At 40.7% G+C, this 20,391-nt stretch overlaps 1 protein-coding gene across 1 annotated transcript; it reads right to left on the reverse strand.

Moving 5' to 3' along the window:
* Positions 1-8,056: 8,056 nt before the first annotated feature.
* On the reverse strand, positions 8,057-19,526 carry LOC143293813 (protein TRC8 homolog). Its single transcript, XM_076605082.1, has 2 exons — positions 19,211-19,526; positions 8,057-10,127 (listed from the first exon to the last, which is right to left on the reverse strand). Exons 1-2 carry the CDS (start codon positions 19,362-19,364, stop codon positions 8,239-8,241), a joined length of 2,043 nt encoding a protein of 680 aa, XP_076461197.1. The 5' UTR covers positions 19,365-19,526; the 3' UTR covers positions 8,057-8,238.
* Between the last annotated feature and the right edge of the window lie 865 nt (positions 19,527-20,391).

Consider the following 20,391-nt stretch of genomic DNA (forward strand, 5'->3'; position numbering starts at 1 on the left):
GACGACTTGATGGATGGACACAGGCTGTTACAGACATTGTGACATCAGGATATGGCGCCAGCTTTTCATTGGTTGCCTCTTGCAAATTGTCTGCTGCATGATACTGGTGCTTCAGAAAGTATAGGTCTTTGAGACTAATGACATAGGTGGGTCTGTGTGACCAACAAAGTCGAAACAGGAGTTGTATCTGCAGGATATTTTTGGGACCTGTGGAATATTTTCTGTGTTCGGGGGATAATTCAAGAAAATTTCCACCATAACATTATACACTGAGTTATGTAAATTTGAGGCACAAAAGAAATACATGAGATAACTGACAAATACACAAACTTGACGCACTGGTAAGGCCATGAGAGCCTGTCGAATGCTCCATATTTATGGACTGGGTTATCTTAGCTAACTTTGATCAATGTATGAATACATCAAACCTGTGTTTGCTTTTCTCTGATGCTATGTGGAGAAGTCAGGGGCAAGTCAGGTTGAGTGAGTGTTGAATTTTGATCTGTGCAGCAGAGCGGGTGTAAAGTTTGGATGGAGAAAATTTGTGCCCACACCTCTTCTGGAGTTCTGATAGTATGTGTATGACAGCATGTGTGCAAATGTATTCTGCAATGAAAGGGGAAGTTTGCTTTTAATACGCTTCCCAGTTGTATCAAAACTTTATAAACTAATACACACTGGTTGCTGTGTTATTTTGTGTCTGAGTTCTAAATAAATTTTTCTTTGCAAATATCACCAGTTAAACCCTGTGTTAGTCAAACCCTGCTTGTGGATGCTAATTACTGTGTATGTGTGTGTATTCATGTCTGTCCTAATCAATTTTCAAAAAGCACAAGCAAGATACAAGAACACTTTTTTTTTTCCTCATCGTCTTCTCAAACTGAACCATTCTTCAAGAGACCAAGAGCAAGGCTATCACATCACTTATCACCTGAAAGAAAAGGACAAACTGGAGTAATGGAAAAACCAGAACCATCGGTAAACAATGACATCGTCTCAAAGCCAGCACTGTATACTCTTCTAAAGTGAAGGTGGCATACTCATTCTCAGTGTTCTTATCTGTTGACCCAAAAGACTGAACAAAAATGGAAAAAAAAAACACCTTCAATAAATGTATTCGTGACATACAAACAGTTGGATTACATGAAAAATGTGTGTGTGTGTTAGCGCGCACATGTGCACTCACACATGCAATTGTTCAAATCATGTGCTTCTATATTTATTGTAGCCCAACCAACTACAAGAGGTGATTTCAGGTCTGAAACCTGTCAAAAATAAAAACTAGCCCAAGAACAACCAATCGATGTGCTATTTCTGGGCTGAAAGCCTATCGAAAATGAAAACCAGCCAAAGAACAAGTGATTTACAAGTTATATTAAAATCTTGTTCCATCCATGTAAAACCAATTCACATATATATACCATGTATGCGAGTGGGCATGTGTGCGTATGTATACACGTGTATACGCATGTGTGTGTGTCTATTGTGTGAACATGGGTCAGTTCACTGATTGTGTATGTGAATATGGAAGAGAAGAGAGCATGTAATTACATGATGGAAATGTGTAATGAATATGTATTTATTTGTGCACATTTTGTAAACACTTTTATGCATTATTGTACTGTCCCAAATCAGATAAGTTACACACAAGTAAAGTACTATCCATCATAAAAAAGAAGGAAACAAAACAAAATCCCTTTGATAGCAGTTTATTTTTCATGGATACATTTTAATACCAAAGTTGCAACTCCTATACATCGTAACATGTACACACACACACACACACACACACACACACACTGCAAATTATGTTAATCTAACACAAATGACATGGGTTGAAAACACTTACACACACATAACCAAGCAATCCACTCACTGTCATAAACACAACTTTCAGCGTCAAGACAGGCATATAAAGGCCTGTCAGTGCATTGGGTTTATGCACACAGGTCAGTTACATGCAAAATCTTTGAACTGACCCTGTCCATTAGCACTGTCTGATTCATGATTTAGCAGATGTGGTATTGTGTCATGGACTTGTAGTTGTGATACAATACCTTCTGGAAACAGCTTATTTAATTTGGCGTGTTATCACTATCAGCCTCTTTGGCTCACTCATTGATTACTGCCTTCATATTCAACTGTGGCAATTCATACTTTAAAGTTGAACAGATTATTTCTAATCATACCATCTAAAATTACCTCCATTTTGACTATGTCCTTCAGTCAAAGATCCTTCACATTCACAAGTGGAACTCCTTGCCATATGAATTAAGACACTTCCTATCCATTTCAAGCTTCAAAACCAACCTCCAGACTTGTCTGTTCAAACTGCCTTTTAACTGATCTCCTGATGCCTGTAACAGTGCGGGTGTGTGCTTGTTTCTGTTTTCTGTGTTGTTGAAGTATGTGGAGCAGAGGGAGGGAGAGTGGACTGATTTTTGTGTGTCATGGTTTGAGTTGTTCCTTGTTTGGGTGTTTTGATGTGTGCAATTCATTTTGGGTGATCAGATTGGTTTTGGGGTGTTGTGGTCTAGTTTTGGATGTTATTGTTTTGGGTGTTGTGATGTGAGACTGCATTATTTAGGTATTGTGATGTTTGGTATGTATTTTCATTGTTTTTGTAGTGTGTGATTTTTTCTGTATGTCCATGCATGAATTAATGTTTGGTTTGATGTCTGTGTCAGCCCTTAGGTGGAAAGAGAACACAACAGAAACAGCAACAAATATACGCACATAAAAAAAGAAAACAAACAACCCCCAACCAAAAGAAAAGAGAAGTTGAGTGGCATAATTCATAGTTGTAGACCATAGATCTCATGCCATATTCTGCTGTACGTTATGTCATCCACTACCAAGTGAAACAAAAAGATTTGCCTTTTCTGAACAGAAAACTGACCTTTATCAGTATGTGGTTACAATTGCTCACATTACTTAGTCCATCTGCAGTAATGTGCAGTAACATTTGGTAGTTGTTCTGACTTGTTCTTACTCCTGTTTGTCTCACTGTCTGATGACTCGTCTGTTTTCTTACATGAAGTGGGTCTTTGTACATAATGTATACATTTTTACAGGTTATATGTATGCTTTCATTTATAAAAACACATCTTTTCTGATCTCTGTGTGTGTGTGTTTGTTTTAGTTGGTCGTTTATTAGTGTGTGTGGTAGTGTTTTCTTTTTTTTGTCTTTTATTTCAGTGCGGGATGGTTTCCTTGTTTTGTGTGTATGTGAGTTGCTGTTTCTGTTACTTCCTTTTCTTCCCACTTGAGGGCTGGATGTCTAAAAAATATATATATATTTTTTTTTTATAAAAAGGAATAAAAAATAAAAGTTGTTGTGCCTCCTCCACTAACCTCGTGAAATACTATTCTGTTTAGTTCAATCTGCAGATTCACTTTCATCAATTCATTCAGCACTGGATCAGTGAATGGCAAAGCATGCATACCAAACAGTCAATTTCACTTTCAGTGCAGTCAAGTACACAATCATTTTCCCTAAATGACAACACAAGTTTTCAAACACAAAAATAAGCCAAATTGTTTGTGATTTGATAACTCCCCAACCCCACCCCTCTTCTTTGACACACAAAGTACCTATGTGGATTTACGCTGTGTGTTTGGAAATTTGTCAAAGTATAAAACGATTCTGAATTGTATGACTGTTGTTTTGATCAAAATCGAGGTCCATATTTATAAACAGTGTTTTAAATTCCTTTCGTAAGTTTGTCAATAATGAAATATAGCCTCTAGAATATCAAAGCCATTACTTTCAATGGGCATGACACTTTAACAAGTGACCTGTGTGTATGTGCATGAATTCTTCACAAATGGGTTGAAGGATGTTCAATAAGCAGTCATCTGTCAGGTGTGGATTTATTATCGTTTTACTGCTGAATAAAATAAATAATACAGACTGATGCATCTGGTTTACATGTACAAGAGACTCTGGCCAATTGTTGGGATCAATGTGAAAAAAAGGGGAAAAGCCAAAAATAACATTGGCGTCTTTGGTCTGTTTGCCCAGGCAACTGCATTTTCTCATTTTCTCATAGGTCATGTCTTTCTCCCACATCAGTTCATAGGTCAAATGCATTATGTCTCAATGCTGGTGTCAGTGAAGGGGAAAAAACTGAATGAAAGTAACTACTAATTATTTGCTATTAATGGGTTGTTTTTCTTCTTCTTTTCCCCTCCTACAAACTCGGTGCATTGTAACTTTCTGCCCAGTCCTCACTATTAATTGGTGTAACTGTATGCACAGATCAAAATACCAGTTAGCACACGCACACACAGTGACACACACACACACACACACACACACACAAACTATCACGTCTAGTATCACTCTGTGTGAAAAGGCATTAATTCAAAGCAAGAAAAACATGCTCTCATTCATGCACAAACATGAGGTTATAAGAGTCATAACACTGTCCATACTGATACAGGCTGAGTAATAATGGGATGAGTCTCACAAGTCATGAAGTGCTTAATGCAACAATCATCTAGTTCATAACTAAATTAAAAAAGATTTTAAAACTTAATTTCAGATTAAGATTACAATTAAAGACTTTTTACCTCTGCACATGGAAACATGACAAATGCCAACTTTTGGTTCGAAATATGTAACCTTGAAAAGGTTCCAGAGTTTTAAGTCTTTTCTTCATCAAGCTCATATTATATTGACATAACTGAATTTAATAAAATCTGAATGACCCAGTGTTTGGTCACATGTGTCTACATTTTGCATTTCCCCTCACCTAAACAAAAAGAAAGAACGTTTCACAAACCAACTTTTTTTTCTTCTTCTTCTTTTTTTCAGTCACAAACTGTTTACATTTTGCATTTCCCCCTCACCTTAATGAAAAGGACAATCCATATCAGTCACGAAAACTGTCTACATTCTGCATTGCCCTTCACCGAAATGAAAAGGACGATCCATATCAGTCACAAAAACTGTCTACATTCTGCATTGCCCTTCACCGAAATGAAAAGGACGATCCATATCAGTCACACAAACTGTCTACATTCTGCACTGCCCTTCACCGAAATGAAAAGGACGATCCATATCAGTCACAAAAACTGTCTACATTCTGCATTGCCCTTCACCGAAATGAAAAGGACGATCCATATCAGTCACAAAAACTGTCTACATTCTGCATTGCCCTTCACCGAAATGAAAAGGAAGATCCTTTCGCAAACCAATTTCTGTCTTTTATTCTCTTCTTTTTTTTTCCAAATAAAATCCAAAACATGTCAATGTGATAAAACAAATATTTTATTCAACCTTTATTCTTCAGAACACCGTCAGCAGAAATGAGCAGGGTCATATTATATATACATATATATATATATAAACAATGAATGACATATCTAACTACTTTCATTCAAACAGACAAACTTATACAGCCCTTAAATATTCTATCACATTTTTTACAGATCGAAAATCAAGCAATGCACATTCCACAGAAATTTCCACCTCAGCAAGCTATCTCTTTCAGCAGGCTTCACTTTGTCAACGACTACAACTCATCTTTCAGAAAACAAATTTAACATTCTTAAACAAAAAATTACAGTTACTCTGATTAAGGTTAGCCTGTTTGCAAAACTTGATCTTGTCAAGATGCCACTGTATTCTGCTGTTAAGAAAAATACAATACTTTCCATTTTTTTAAAAGTGTTCAGTGTTTATGTGGTACATTATCTTGCTATCCAAAGCAGCTGCTTCATATGAATTATGATGCAGCACATCTGGAATGGTTCAGGTTCAATGTAGACCATGCAATTCCATCTTTAAATTCTCTTGCAAAACTGAAAGAAACAAAGTATTCAAGCAAAGAAAAACAAGATGCAACTCAGCATTGACAAGTTTGCCACTGCCAGCAGGAACTTCGGCCTTACCATCAGCACGAGGAAAACTGAAGTTCTCCATCAGCCAGCCCCAGGGAAACCCTACGTTGAGCCCAACATCACAGTCAACGGTCAGAGACTCAGTGCGGTGGAGCGGTTCACATACCTTGGCAGCACACTGTCACGAAATGCGACCATCGACGATGAAGTGAACGTCAGGATTGCAAGAGCAAGCGCAACTTTTGGTAGACTCAGTGCAAATGTCTGGAACAGAAGAGGCATTAGTCTTGAGACCAAGCTAAAGGTCTACAGAGCAGTAGTTCTCCCCACACTACTGTACGCCTGCGAAACTTGGACAGTGTACCAACGACATGCCAAGAAGCTGAACCACTTCCACACAACATGCCTCAGGAAGCTACTGAACATCAAGTGGCAAGACAAGACCCCAGACACAGAGGTGCTCGCAAAAGCCACCCTTCCCAGCATCTTCACCATCCTGATGCAGTGCCAGCTTCGCTGGGCTGGACACGTGGCGCGCATGCCAGACCATCGGCTGCCCAAAAGGCTTTTCTATGGCGAGCTGCAACAAGGGAAGAGATCACACGGAGGTCAGAAGAAGCGCTTCAGAGATACTCTGAAAGTCTCTCTGAAAGCGTTTGATATCAACCCTGACTCCTGGGAGGAATCTGCAGTAGACCGTGACAAATGGCGTGCTGCTGTGCACAAAGGCGCCAAGTTGTGCGAGGCCAACAGGACTGCTGCAGCTGTTCAGAAGAGGCAGGCCAGAAAGTCACGGGCAAACAAGCTCCCTGACAATGGTATGCCTGTCTTTGTCTGCCCCAACTGTCAGCGAACATTTCGTGCGCAGATTGGACTATTCAGCCATCTGCGCATTCACAGATAGATTCATGAGCATCCTCCCCCCCACCCCACCACCACCCTCCCCCCATCCCCCAGCTGGATGACAACGATGGTCATCATCGATCTCGATGGACACACACCATCCAAAGCAGCTGCTTCATATGAATTATGATGCAGCACATCTGGAATGGTTCAGGTTCAATGTAGACCATGCAATTCCATCTTTAAATTCTCTTGCAAAACTGAAAGAAACAAAGTATTCAAGCAAAGAAAAACAAGATGAATTGCAAGTTTTGCTTTCAAATCAAATAATTTGGAAGAAACAAAACTTTGTTTCATGTTTTCAACAGGAAGTATACTAAGTGGCATCTTCAAACAAAAGGAAAGGAAAGGAGGTCTATGGGTTTGTTACTCTTCAACTTTTCTGAACCAGAGTCAGCCTGCCAAGCCACACTACTGTATATGTTTGTCAGTTATAAGGAGCAAAATTTATTCTATTTTTTGTGTATGTTTACAATTCAGTGCTTCTGTCCTTTTGCAAATCTTAGTTAATTAGATCAAGACATTAAAAAAAAAAAAGTAATAAATCTGACAAACATATAAATTTGCAGACTATTGTTAAAATGGACTTTTTCTTTCTTTTGTTGTGCAGACAATGGACAACTGGTCAAATAAATCAAACTGAAACTGATTACGTCATTCAAAAATTAGTCTTTTCAATTGCTTCTTTGTAAATGCTCATCTTGTCTGTTGGATGTCAAACATACTTGAAAGAAAACTCCAAATACTTTATGATTATCAAGCAATATCATATTTGTTATAATTATTATCATTCTGAGCCTCCAGAAAAAAAGCAAATCCAACAAAAGAACTTATTCTAATCCAGTCAACAATAATCACTTGCACTTCTGAACAGAAAAACAGAAGAATTAAAATTGCATCTGAACACCCTGCTTACTCCTGAGCTTCTGTTTGACAAAAGCATCTAATCTTACTGATTAATCCTCTTGCATGCAAGTTTAACCGAGCAGGCAGCCAACTGTACTGGAACCTTATTTTAATTTGCATACAGCACTTTTCCTTAAATTACGTTTTATATAACATATTTACAATGACCCACAGGTGCATGTCTCATTCATGTGATCCCATGAGCATGGACCAACCTGACCTGGCCTTCATCTCTATTAAAACAGGTCATGGTAAAACAACAGCTGATTTAGATGCATGTCTCCCACTTTTCCTATTGGAACCAATTAGGAAGTACAAATTTTCTTCTTTTTCATGTGTCAGTGCTGTCACAACCTTGTAAAATCAGTCATTCAACAAAATCTCAGTCACGCTTTTCAGATTACATGCACACATACTTTTATACGATCTGTGTTGAAACAATCTCTAACAAGTGGGTGAAAAGCAGGGATCAGAGCAGGACTTCATGTTCAATCTTTTCAGCACTGAGTGGATGGAAACACATTAATCATCTGTAGGCGCAGTGTACCTAATGGTAAAATTAAATTATAACAATGACATACACTACTGCAGATGATTTTGTACATTGTATCTCTGGGCACCTTGCCGCTGGTGTGGGACATTGTTCCTGTCCAAGCGAGTGTCACCATTGTTGTGGCGCACAGGCCAGGCTGCTGGCACATGGAGTTCATGATGCTGAGGCTGCTCCTCCCACACATCCTCTTCATTGTGCTGCGGCCAGTCATCATCATCTGCCCCATCGTTCTCTCTGCCGTCACCTTCTGCCCTGTCAGGCTGGATTTCCTCACAGATTATTTTATGACACAGAGGACACTTGTCCTGCACATATAGCCACTTGCGCAGACACACAGCATGGAAAAAGTGTCTGCATTTGGTGATACTGGCTGTCTTCAGGTCCTGGTAGCAAATGGCACAGACATCTCCATGAGCCTCCAGTTGTTCCTGAGTGGCCACATCCAGAGCAGCGATGCGGGCCACAGCTCGTCGCCGGTTGATAAATACTCTCCACCCTTCCTTTGCCTGGCACCATATGTTAAAGTAGGCATGTATACACATCATCAATGCCCGAATGAAACCTCCAGATTCAAAACACATGATCCAGGCTCCATTGCAGAAAAGAAAAATACCAAAGAGAAATTCAATGGTGTTGCCAAATGACTGGACATAATAAACATAATCATCCAGCTTCTCCCAAAATGTTTCTTTATAAGCATCAACCATAAAAAGAGTGTAAACAGTCAGAGAGATGAGGACTTTGATGATGATCTCCACGCAGAAGGCAGAGACTGCCAACAACCAGGTGCTGACTTCATGCTGTGACCAGAGGTAGGTCATCAACCAGGTGGGGAACACCACCAGCACCACACACATGGCCAGTGGCCGCAAGTGGTTTGACACCACCCCTGAACGTGACGCACTGACATTCATCAGCAAAGGGTTCACCATGCTGTGCATAAAGTGCAGGATGGCAGTAGACAGAAGGCAAAAGTTACGGTAAAGTCTCACCAGACGTTTCTCAAATTCCATCCCTGTCAGGCCAGTCTGTAGCGCCAGAATAAAGAACAGCACTGAGGTGACAGTACCAATGTTGCGCTCCTCCTCATGGTCGATGCCCAGTGCTAAGGCCACCAACACACCCAAGTATGAAGTCAGCAGAGACAGCATAGAGGAAAATCCTAACAGAGCAACCCATGTCTCACAGCTCCCAGCTAACAAATGGTAAAACAGGTCCAGATTCATCTCCCAAGAACCATACAAATCAACAGAAGACGTCTTGACAAAGTGATGATAAACAGACTCCTGTACAAAGCCACCTATCAACCACAACAAACGCACCACAAACATGGTTCTCAATGCATTAGGCACTTGAAGTCTTACCCAGTGGTTGGAAATATAGTCTGTAAATCCTACTAGCTGGAACATGGTCACTTCAATTTTGAGAACACGAGGCAGGTCCTCGACCCAAAAAATGAAAGCCTGAAGCCAGTCACCTACCAGAAGCAGAAAGGGGAGAAGACTGGATAGCAAAAGTGTAAGAGGAATGGAGTCAGGCAAAACACGATGCAGAACAGCATGCGTGAGAGGCAAGGTGAAGGACAGATACAGCAGCAACTGTACAAGCAGTGCCATCCTATTGTTGTTCTCCACCTGCTGGTAAGAGGGTCGACTGGTTCGCAGTGCAATGAACAACTGAGCCAGGGAGATTTGCACTACTGCACTGGCCAGCAGTATCCGGGGATCATGGGCCAAGGGGTGTGCCCGCCCACTGGAGTTGTAATTGAGGTTGAGAGTGAAGGTGGTACTGCCTGGTGCAATGATTTTGGTGCTCCACACATGAGACAGAACCAACACGCCCAATGATAACAGGTAGCTATAGGCCTCTTGTAGCTGCTGAATAGGCAGGCAGAACAGCACCGTCATGGCAATAGCCACTGAAACACACAAAACACAAGCCTTGTGTCTACAGTCATTACCAGCAGTTGTTCTAGCTAAGTTTGTCTTTCATTTTTAAAGTCAAACCAATGGCTCACAAACATGGTCATCCAATTATTTAAAGAGCTGAAAACATTACTTTACAGAGACAATGTTAAGTGATTGTGCGTGCATGAATACATGCAAGCATGCATGTGTATGTGTGTAGAACTGTTACAGTGTTAGAGAGGGGAAAAGATAATAACAATAGATAGTACTTATGTGGCACAAACTCCCCATATAATTGTCTCACATGAAACAATACATAAAAACAACTGTACAAAATAACATACCTCTGCACATAAAAAAACAACACATATGTATCTATACACCAAGACAATACTACAAATTGCAGATATGAACACACACACACACACACACACACACACACACACACACACACACACAACAACAACAACAACAACAACAAAAAAAAAAAGCTCTACACACGCACAAAAGCGCTCACACACGCTTGTGCACAGACACATGCGCTTGTGCATGTATACATATGCTCGTGCACACACAAATGCCCACCCACCCCCCACGCACACTACATGATGATTTCAGTAGAGGGTAATGTGGGTGGATAGAGGAGAAAGAATGCAGACAATTAGATTTGCTTCATCACATCCAGTGCTGGTTGTCAGTGTGGGTCACTCTCTTCAGTGAATAAATTGTACAGGAAAACAACATATTCTGGTGTGATGCTTGGCTGCAGAGAAGGTACGCCTAAATACGAAGTATCCAGTCAAACAACCAGCTCAATGTGTGTATTGTACAGATAACAGGTCATACAACTGTCAAATTTGGCTCTTCTGTTTTTGAAGGCTTTCTCTTATTTGCTGCACCTGGAAAAATTTGTCAACTCTTCTTTTCAACACTTTTGTCAATAATTGAAATACCAGGAGTGCCTGAAGGGAAATGGGTTGGGGTACATGTGGACAATTAAAACAGAAACAGGTCTTGAATTCATTAGACATAAAATATTTTTGGAACATTGCATCAGAATGTTGTATTGTTGGTTCTGATCACACATGCACATATACACATAAACACATGTTTAAACACACACTACAGATCACACGTATCTAAACAAAGTATTCCAAACTGTAGCTATGAAGTATATTATCACATCGTCAGCTGACATAATTTCAACTTAACAAAAAACATTGATGTCAAATGCCATGGCTTTTGTTGTTAAAATTACACAGCTCCCTCTGACTAGACAAGATGATCACACACATGCATGGTGTGTGGGGGTTTGTATGTGTATGAGAGCAATGGTAAAAAGTGTGTAATGTGTGTGTGCGTACTTGTAAACACGTAAAGGCTTGAGTATGTCTGTGTGTAAGCGCAGATTGGTATGCTTCCAAGAACCGGAATGAATCTGGTTTTGCTTGTGATTTCTTTTTATTAATGTGTGCCTGTTGTAAGAATCTTGATTTGATCAAAACAACATGGTAATAGACTCTAAAACAGATTGCTTAGTGTTTGGCACAAGAGTTCGTTAGATCCACACTTGGAAGAGACGACACTTTCATTATCAGGATGGATAGTTATTAAGGTGGTGGTAGTTTTCTTTTCATTTCCCCCCTGTGCCTATCCCATCCCATTCCAATTTCTCAGTGGATTCACACAGATCTCAGGAATTGACCTCTGGGATTTTTTGTTTTTCAAAAAGACATTGCCTGGATATATATTCACAAAACAGTACAAAGCTCACAATAGCCAGACAATGAATGTACTTTGGGACCTGTATTGAAAATTAACTCTAAATAACTCTTAAGTAAAAGCAAGTAAGTACTATGCCTATTTCTCTCAATTCACCCATGGACATACGCTGCTGTCATACACTGATACAGAGTTTATATATGATTTTTCTTTTAAACGCATTTACGCCTTTCAAGAAAGCTCCCACATCCCTGGTCGGCAACATCCACATTTCTTCCCCTGCATTCTTTCTATTCACTACTCAGTTTCATTCTGAAGGCCGAAAAAATTGTAAATTTCTTTAAATAACATTGTAATATATATTATATATACTCTACATTTCTTCCCATCCCGAATGAAAGAAGGCCAGTCAAAGACTGAAGAGTGCAGGGGAAGAAATGCAGAGTACATAATAATTATTACAATGTTAATTGTTATTACATCTTTTTCCGCCTTCTTAATGTAAAAGTGCAGGGGAAGAAACGTGGATATTACCCCCCTGGTCTTTAAATTCATCTCTCTCTCTCTCTCTCTCTCTCTCTCTCATGTGTGTGTGTGAATAACACGGGATCTTTTGTTCGTATCCTTTTTGTTGACTTTTCTTCTGCTTTTAACACAATACAACCTCATCTCCTTGCCCTCAAACTCCTAGGCTTGGATGTTGATCCAAAGCTTACTCTTTGGATAGTAAGTTTTCTTCTCAACAGAACTCAGTCCGTCCGCTTTCATTCTGCCCACTCTTCTCTAAACTCTACTTCTACTGGTGCACCCCAAGGTACAGTGCTGTCCCCTGTTCTATTTACACTGTACACAAATGACTGCAGAGGCACGGAGGAAACTCCTGTCATAAAATATTCTGATGATTCAGCTACTGAAGATCTGTCCAACTCTGATGCTATTTATTTCAGTGAAATTAACCTTCGCCGGACGGTGCTATTGACTATACACGGAAGAGGGTGTGGGTCCGTGTGGACCCATGTCCCTCAAAGAGGGAAAATCATGTCCACCCTTCCACAGACGGTGTGGGTCCATGAGGACCCATGGCCGTCATAGAAGGAAATTTTGTGTTCATCCCTCCGAAGACGGTGTGGGTCCAGGTGGACCCATATCTATAAAGAGGGTTATTTTAATCCGATTTTGGCGAAGTTCTCAAAATACTGCTCCATCCTGCAACAGTGGCGGACAGTGGCGCTTATGCTTCCATCACAGCAGAATTTGTGTGTTAGTGTGTGTGTGTGTGTGTGTGTGTGTGTGTCAGGCATGCCTACCGTTACTGAGGGCCCGTATTTGTCCCGGAAAATTGGTAGAATTGAAACAGTGTCCCGGAAATACGGATGTTTGCTGCATGTCCCGGAAAATAAAAAAAATCCGACCATAACATTTTTCCCCTAAGTATTGAGTGGGTACAAGTGTACCCATAGATGGCTTTCTGACCACTGCCGAAGACACTTCTTTAAGACTTATGGAAACATGGGTGCAACTCTTTTCCGCGGTCCTGAGACTGATTTTCGGTTTTGGTCAAAAACGGAACGTCCATTTTCTGGAAGAAAAAAGGAGGAGGAAGAAAAATGCCCACGAGTTCGTGTTATCTAATTGATGGCCAGTGAGACCTGTCTGTAGTCAGTCCAAGAGAGCAGTGTACTGAATGGCTGTGCCCACCTTCCTCCCTCCCCAATCTTCCTCCACCTCCACCTCACCCTTCCACTACCACTGGCAGAGCTGTCAAAATCACTGCAGTGCTATTCTGGTCCCTTCACTACCCCCCTCCCCTCCTGTACTTTGACTGCTCAATCTCTCTCTCTCTCTCTCTCTCATTCTCTCTCTCTCCTATCACCTCTCACCTCTCACTCCCCCCTCATCTCAGTGTGAAGGTCCTGTGTGCTGATAAAAAGAAAAAGAAAAGAAAACAGCCAGAAATAAGCATTCTGTGGAATTATATTCATAAGTGAAATCTAGTCAACACAAACATGACCTCAATTTTCCTCCTTTCATTCTGATCCCCTCACTTGGCTACATCCATCACTCCTCTTGTTTCCCACAACCAGACACCACCTCCCATATGCATACTTGCCCTCCGCTCTCTCTGAGTCTGCCACCAATGATGAGAGAGGGGTGGGGGTGGATAAAACCACACAGTCAATGAGTGTGGCAAAATTGGCACTGAGCCAGGACAGTGACCACTTGCTCTGGCTGAGAATCCCTGACTGTTGAAATTGATATGACCAGTGGCATACCCACCCCCACCTCCCTCCAGTCATCCCCCTTCCCCATTTCTTTCCTCAAACCAGCACACAAGTCTGTCAGTGGAACAGACACTACAGCAGCAGAGACCAGATGGTCAGTTATATCGGTACAGTACAAACTTGTGTGAGAAGTACATTTTCCTTGTAAACACACACACACACACACACAGAGGAGAGGTCCTCCCAAACCTCTTAAAAATAAATTATTTCGTTTTCTGGCAGGAGTTGAGTTGGCCCTGGATGGTCAGCTGGGCCACACTGAAATCAATAGTACTAATAGTGATGATATCAATTTAATGTGAAATCTGCAATAGATAAATAATACAGGTGTATATGAGGGACTTGAATCACAGCCTTGGACATGACTGCATGATGACACAGATCTTCAGGAAGGAACACTCTGAGAAGTAGCCGTTCATAGAGCTGGGGAGGAAAAGAGACGCGTATGTGTTTTGCGACATCAGTCAGACTGATGACAGATGTATGTTTGCTGAGATGTTCCTGAAAATTTAACCCTGTCCCTGATTCTAATGTGTGTTGTTCCTGAAAAGCAAATTTGGGGGTAGGCATGCCTGGTGTGTGTGTGTGTGTGTGTGTGTGTGTGTGTGTAAACTGTATGTGTATATGTTGCATGTCTGTATGTGTGACACTAAGGAATGTTACCTGAAATGCAGACTATATTTCTAATGCAATTAGGCTTCAAGCAGCAAGAAAAAAGAAACATAAAAATACAAGCAAGATCAAAACATCAAGAACACCAAGCAGTAGTAAGAAACACACACACACAAAAAAGAACTCAACAAGCAAGAATCATGTTAGGTCATGACATTGTGTAAGAGCCAAATACCATATCTTTACTGCATTTGGTATAGCTGAAGAACATGTATGTATTTTAGAATTCTCATGATCTGACAAGTTCAGCGTTTTTACTTTGAGCACGCACAGGAAGGGTAAAGAATTTGCATGTGGTCGGGACAAACATGCTGACTGCATTTCTGGCACCTCTGTCTCACTTTTCGATCAGCCTTCCATGAGCAGAAAAAGCAGCGTGCTTTCTTGCGCTGTGTGGGGGCAGCTTCACTTGATGTTCCAGGATCAGAACTGGCTTGCCTCTTGTGCAATGTGCTGGCAGCTTCACCTGATCTTACTGTCTCAGACTTGTCTTGCCTAACCGTTTTTGCTCTTGGCATTTTGTGCCCTTCTGACTCAAGCTCAATCCTCTTGATTGAACGTTTCATCAGATCAAGAGTGCCCCGGTGCATGTTTGAGTGCATGAGATGGCGCTTCATGTGTGGCAACATCAGGCTTTTACTGATGCATTGGATGAATGCACTCCGTGCATCTTTCTTTGCAAGAGAATCATCTTCAAATTTGATTGACCAGACACAGCGTGCAGCCACTGTAGCAAGATCAATGATGTTGGCAAACATGACAAATGGCCAGCGTTTGGAAATTCTTTTTGAGGTATAAGCATGGGCAAGCTTATCCAGAGAGTCTACAGCCCCCTTTGTCTCATTTTAAAAAAGAACTATCTCAGGCTTCTGCTTGGGGGCCCCTGGCTTCACCATCCCTTCGTCATGCATTGAGCTGAGGAGAACGGTGTTCTTCCTTCTCTTCCCCTGGTAATTAACAAGGGTGACAGTCTTATTGTAAGCAAACTCACTGCCGTGAAGTGGGAGGTTTCTGTTGCTTTTGAAAGGGTAGGGTAGAAACCTTTTGTTGGATCTGACTGTCCCTACGACTGTCAGGCCATTGTTTTGGGTTCCAGGGACCTGACTAGGGGGACGCTTGAAAATGTTCTTTCTTTTTCCGGTCACTGGAACTTTGCTCCATCTTGTTCCGTCCTTTGCTGTATATGTGTTGGAATCTGGTGGCACTTCTTGCTCCTCACCTGACTGAGAAAAGACTTCTTATCTTTTTCGAAATCTGGTTCATCATCACTAGGGGACTCCGCATCAGGCTCTGGTAGAAGAAATTCTTCGTCACTAGTCATCGCCACTTTCTTGTTCGTGGTCCTGGGAACTGGCAATCCGTGTTCTTTGCTCATCTGGGGTAACCAAAAAAAGAAGAGATAGGTACAATATAGTCAGATATGATTCCATAAATTTGCAGTTATGTTTTACACACACACACACACACACACACACACACCCTGTCATCGAAAAAACCCGGGCAACATTGTAAGCATTCGCAACTAAAAATGGCAAGCAACAAAAATGCAGACTCATGTAAGCACTTGTAAACAATTAACCCATAAACACTAGAGCACCAAAACAGAGAGAGAGGGAAAGCCCCCCCTCCCCCCCTCCTCCACCCCCCTTGTCTCCCCAGACACATACGTAGACTACAGGCAAACATACACACATACAACAATTGAAAGTGAAAGTAGGCATTCATACCAAAATCATCTTCTGGGGATAGGAAAGCAAAACAGTGGGTTTCATTGGTTTTTATAAAGCACATACGTTAATCCCCCTATCCACTCCTCTATCGGCACCTGTGAACGCATGAACTACTGCGTGAGTACACCTCTGTGATTGTATTCTTCAAGCCTTTTTACGTTATTGATTAGTTTTGGCTAGCTTTGGGATGCAACTTGAACTGAGACAGAGACAGATACAAACCATAGATACAAGCCATTTCTGCACTCCCCAAACCCCCGACCCATCAACTTTATTTCCCCTAATAAATAGTCAAGTGGTTTAAATTCTAACTCAAAATGTTGATATACTCACCAAAATTACGATCTTCCTCTACGTCAGCGCAGGTGACAAGTGCTTCAAAAATGTTGGGTCTGTCCATGACGGTATCAGAGTGACTGTCCAGCCTCCATGAGAGATACTCGTAGCAAGGAGAGAACGTGGGAAAAACCCACCGCTTCATCAGAACTTGTTACTTTCAGAAGTGCCAGTATCGGTTTCAGTTTCTCTCTCCAGCATGCAAAGAGGGGTTCTACAGACCTCCCCATTGTCGCCCTCTGTAGCCAAGGGTTACAATTTTCCTTCTTTGCGAGCCATGGGTCCACACGGACCCACACCGTTTGCGGAAGGGTAAACACAGTTTTCTTTCTTTGCGAGCCATGGGTCCACACGGACCCAGGCCGTCTGTGGAGGGGTAAACACAGTTTTCCCTCTTTGCGAGCCATGGGTCCACACAGACCCACACTGTCATCAGTGACTAGTTAAAATGTCACCTTTAATTACTTTTTGAAATTTTGACCCATATTTTCAAAATTTTAGGACAAGGTGGGGATTTGTGTGTTTGGAGCATATCTAAAATTTCATTGAAAAACATCTATAAATATACGAGATATCGGCATTTAAAGACCCTTCTGGGTCCACATGGACCCACACCGTCCGGCGAAGGTTAAAAAGTTTTGTTCTTGGTGTGAGGGAAACTATCTGGATCTCAACATATTGAAAACAAAAGAAATGTTAATAGATTTTTGGCAAGACCCCTTGCCTGTAGCTAACCTTGTTATTGATGGTCAAACAGTGGAGAGGGTCAATGAATATAGATATTTAGGGACCATCTTAGACAATAAGGTGACTTTTGACAGAACTGTTGATTCCATTCATAAGAAATGTCAATCTAGAATTTTTTGTTTACAGAAGCTTAGAAATGTTGGTATCAATTCAAATATTCTTCAAAGTTACTATTGATGTTGTATCGAGTCCATGCTCACAGTTTCATTTATGTGCTGGTATGGAAGTTTGGGAGTGAGGAGTAAGCGTGTTTTGAACGATGTCATGAGTGTATGCAGTAAAATTGTGGGAGTGAAACAAGCTAGTATGCAAGAGCTGTATGAAAGTCGAGTAGTTAAATAAAGCAGGCAGATAGCAAATGACGACACCCATATTTTAGCAAAGTATTATGAGTTATTGCCATCAGGACGACGCTACAGAACTTTTAAGTTGAAATCCAGAGCTCTGAAGACTTTTATTCCAATTTCAATCCACCTTTTAAATTCTTGAGAAGTGTGTGTGTGTGTGTGTGTGTGAGTGCACATGCGTGCGCGCGCACTCTCATGTGAAACGTGTTAAAGTCCGTGCATGATAGGTTGTACCTTGTTCTAGTTGTGTGTGTGTGGTGTGTGTGTGTGTGTTGTGTGTGTGTGTGTGTGTGTTTACTGAGCTTAAAAACGTGACAATTGGTTATTATGAATGTGCAATATGTAGGATGAGTAATGTGCAATATGCAGGATGAATGTACAATGGAATATGTCTAATGCTAACGTCCATATTCTAAATATATTTCTGTTAATAATTACGATGTAATAATCAATTGCAATGTTTTAAAAGCGACTATGTGGAAAACTTTTATTTGAGAACATATGTTTATTACTCTTGTTTAATCAAGTAATCCGCGTGTGTGGGGTGGGTGGGTGGTGGGTGGGTGCGGGTGTGTGCTGTTTATCTGGTTGTGGTTTTCCGCAATTTATCTTTATTCTTATCTTATTATAATCAATGTGCAATATAGTAGGCTATGGTTATAATTATATTTAAAATAATGTTTCTTAATTCTTTCTGTTTTTACATTAAGAATACTAGTTATTACCTGCAGTGTGTGGATGTATGAATTAAACGGTGTATGTGATATTTTTTACATTTGTGTCTTCCTAATATTTGTAAAAGCTGTTGTTGACTTTTACAGTTATGGTCCCCATGTTGTTTACTTGTCTATGTGTGATAATGCACCTAACCAAATTTCTCCAGTTGGAGATAATAAAGTTATTCCTATTCTTATTCTTATCTCAGCAGACTGGACACGACATTCGTGGTCATCTTCCCTCCACAGGAAATCTTGATCAGGTACGGCACAAGATCCGAGAAAGATCTATGTCCATGAGAAATATTTGTGATTAAATGATGTCTCTTCGTAGTCTTCGTCCCTTGGGCGAATGAAAATTAAAAGATTCTAATCTGATGAAAACGAAACTGAAAGAACAAATAATTATCTGGATACAGAAGTAGACAGCAGTTGACTTCAACTTAAGGAGGTGAATTATTGTATTCGACATGTTTAGTGGTTCTTTTGAACATCTACTTTTCACATCCATTATGTTGACAAAATGATACATGCATACTTACATGCAGTGAGTATCAAAATCCATAAAAGCATTTCATAGACATTTTCCCTTGCTTCGGCTTCAAACTGGAAACAGAAAATTCGGTCGAGAACGAGCAGTGGGGGTACTCGACACAGAATGTCGACGATGATCTCCGTTCCACTTCGCCGAGACATTTTGCTAGAAGACCATGGACATCCCCTTGTCAAATAACTGCAGGTCTCACCATCACATTCTTTCTATCCTCGGAACTATGAACACAGATTACTGGTGACAACTGCTTATTCTCCAGCTGTGTTACGCCATTGCTATCTGCTCCCGGATTAATCATTTCCGCTTCCGCTTTTAGTGGCGTGATAAATCCACTGAGCTATCCGACTCTCGGCGGCATCTGCATTTCGGGTCAAAATCACAGACGACCATGACTATTACTCTCCCTGATCGGTGCTTCAGGGTAGTCCACTTGAGCCGGCGGTCATCTGTACACACGAACAAATATTTATGAGTCCATGGTTTGCACACCAAAGAGAGAGGGCGTGTCGGTGAGCCGGGCAGTGTGTGTGTGTAAACAGTTTAGATTGAATTTACTCAATATGAATTAGGATGCTAACGTGCGACTTACGCTAAATTATGAATATATGTGTATGAATGCATGATTTGTTGAAAAGGATGTTAACTGTGGTTTTGCCATGTTCTTGTTCACATGAACTTGAAAGCTAAACAACAGAAGAGCATTTCATGGTATGTGTTACAACTGTTTATCCCCCATGTCACCGGTTTATTAATTTTTGATATAGAATTAAATTTTTTCAGGCATGTTTTGTTGTTTGTTTTTTCAAGCTCCAATATTCTTGGATCTTGAAATATGAGGGTGTGTGTTTGTGTGTGTGTGTGTGTCCAAAATGAGTAAAGAACAAAGAAGATGGTCTGCACAAAATGATTCATTTTCTTGGTTTGGGGATTAAAGACAAGTTTCTGCATAAATCATTAAATGTTTGGGTCTTTGATTCCAGAACATCACAAAATGAGGTATCAGTGTATGAATTAATGCATGGGCCTACAAAAAAAGCTACATAAATATTTGCATCTAAGTGCTGGTGACGATATGTCCTGTTTCTACGTATCTAGCTGAGCTGTTCATAAGTCAAATATAAAACATGAATCAGCACACTTACAACACATCTTCAGCCTTCTGTTCTCTGA

The sequence above is a fragment of the Babylonia areolata genome, chromosome 19, assembly GCF_041734735.1.
Source record: "Babylonia areolata isolate BAREFJ2019XMU chromosome 19, ASM4173473v1, whole genome shotgun sequence".
Classification (NCBI taxonomy): domain Eukaryota; kingdom Metazoa; phylum Mollusca; class Gastropoda; order Neogastropoda; family Buccinidae; genus Babylonia; species Babylonia areolata.

Excerpts from the sequence above, each read along its gene's own strand:
- LOC143293813 (XM_076605082.1), bottom strand. The coding sequence starts at position 19,364 with ATGTCTCGGCGAAGTGGAACGGAGATCATCGTCGACATTCTGTGTCGA. Across the intron at positions 10,128-19,210 it reads GATTTTGATACTCACTGCAT|TGGCTATTGCCATGACGGTG; the intron begins GTAAGTATGCAT and ends TGTGTGTTTCAG.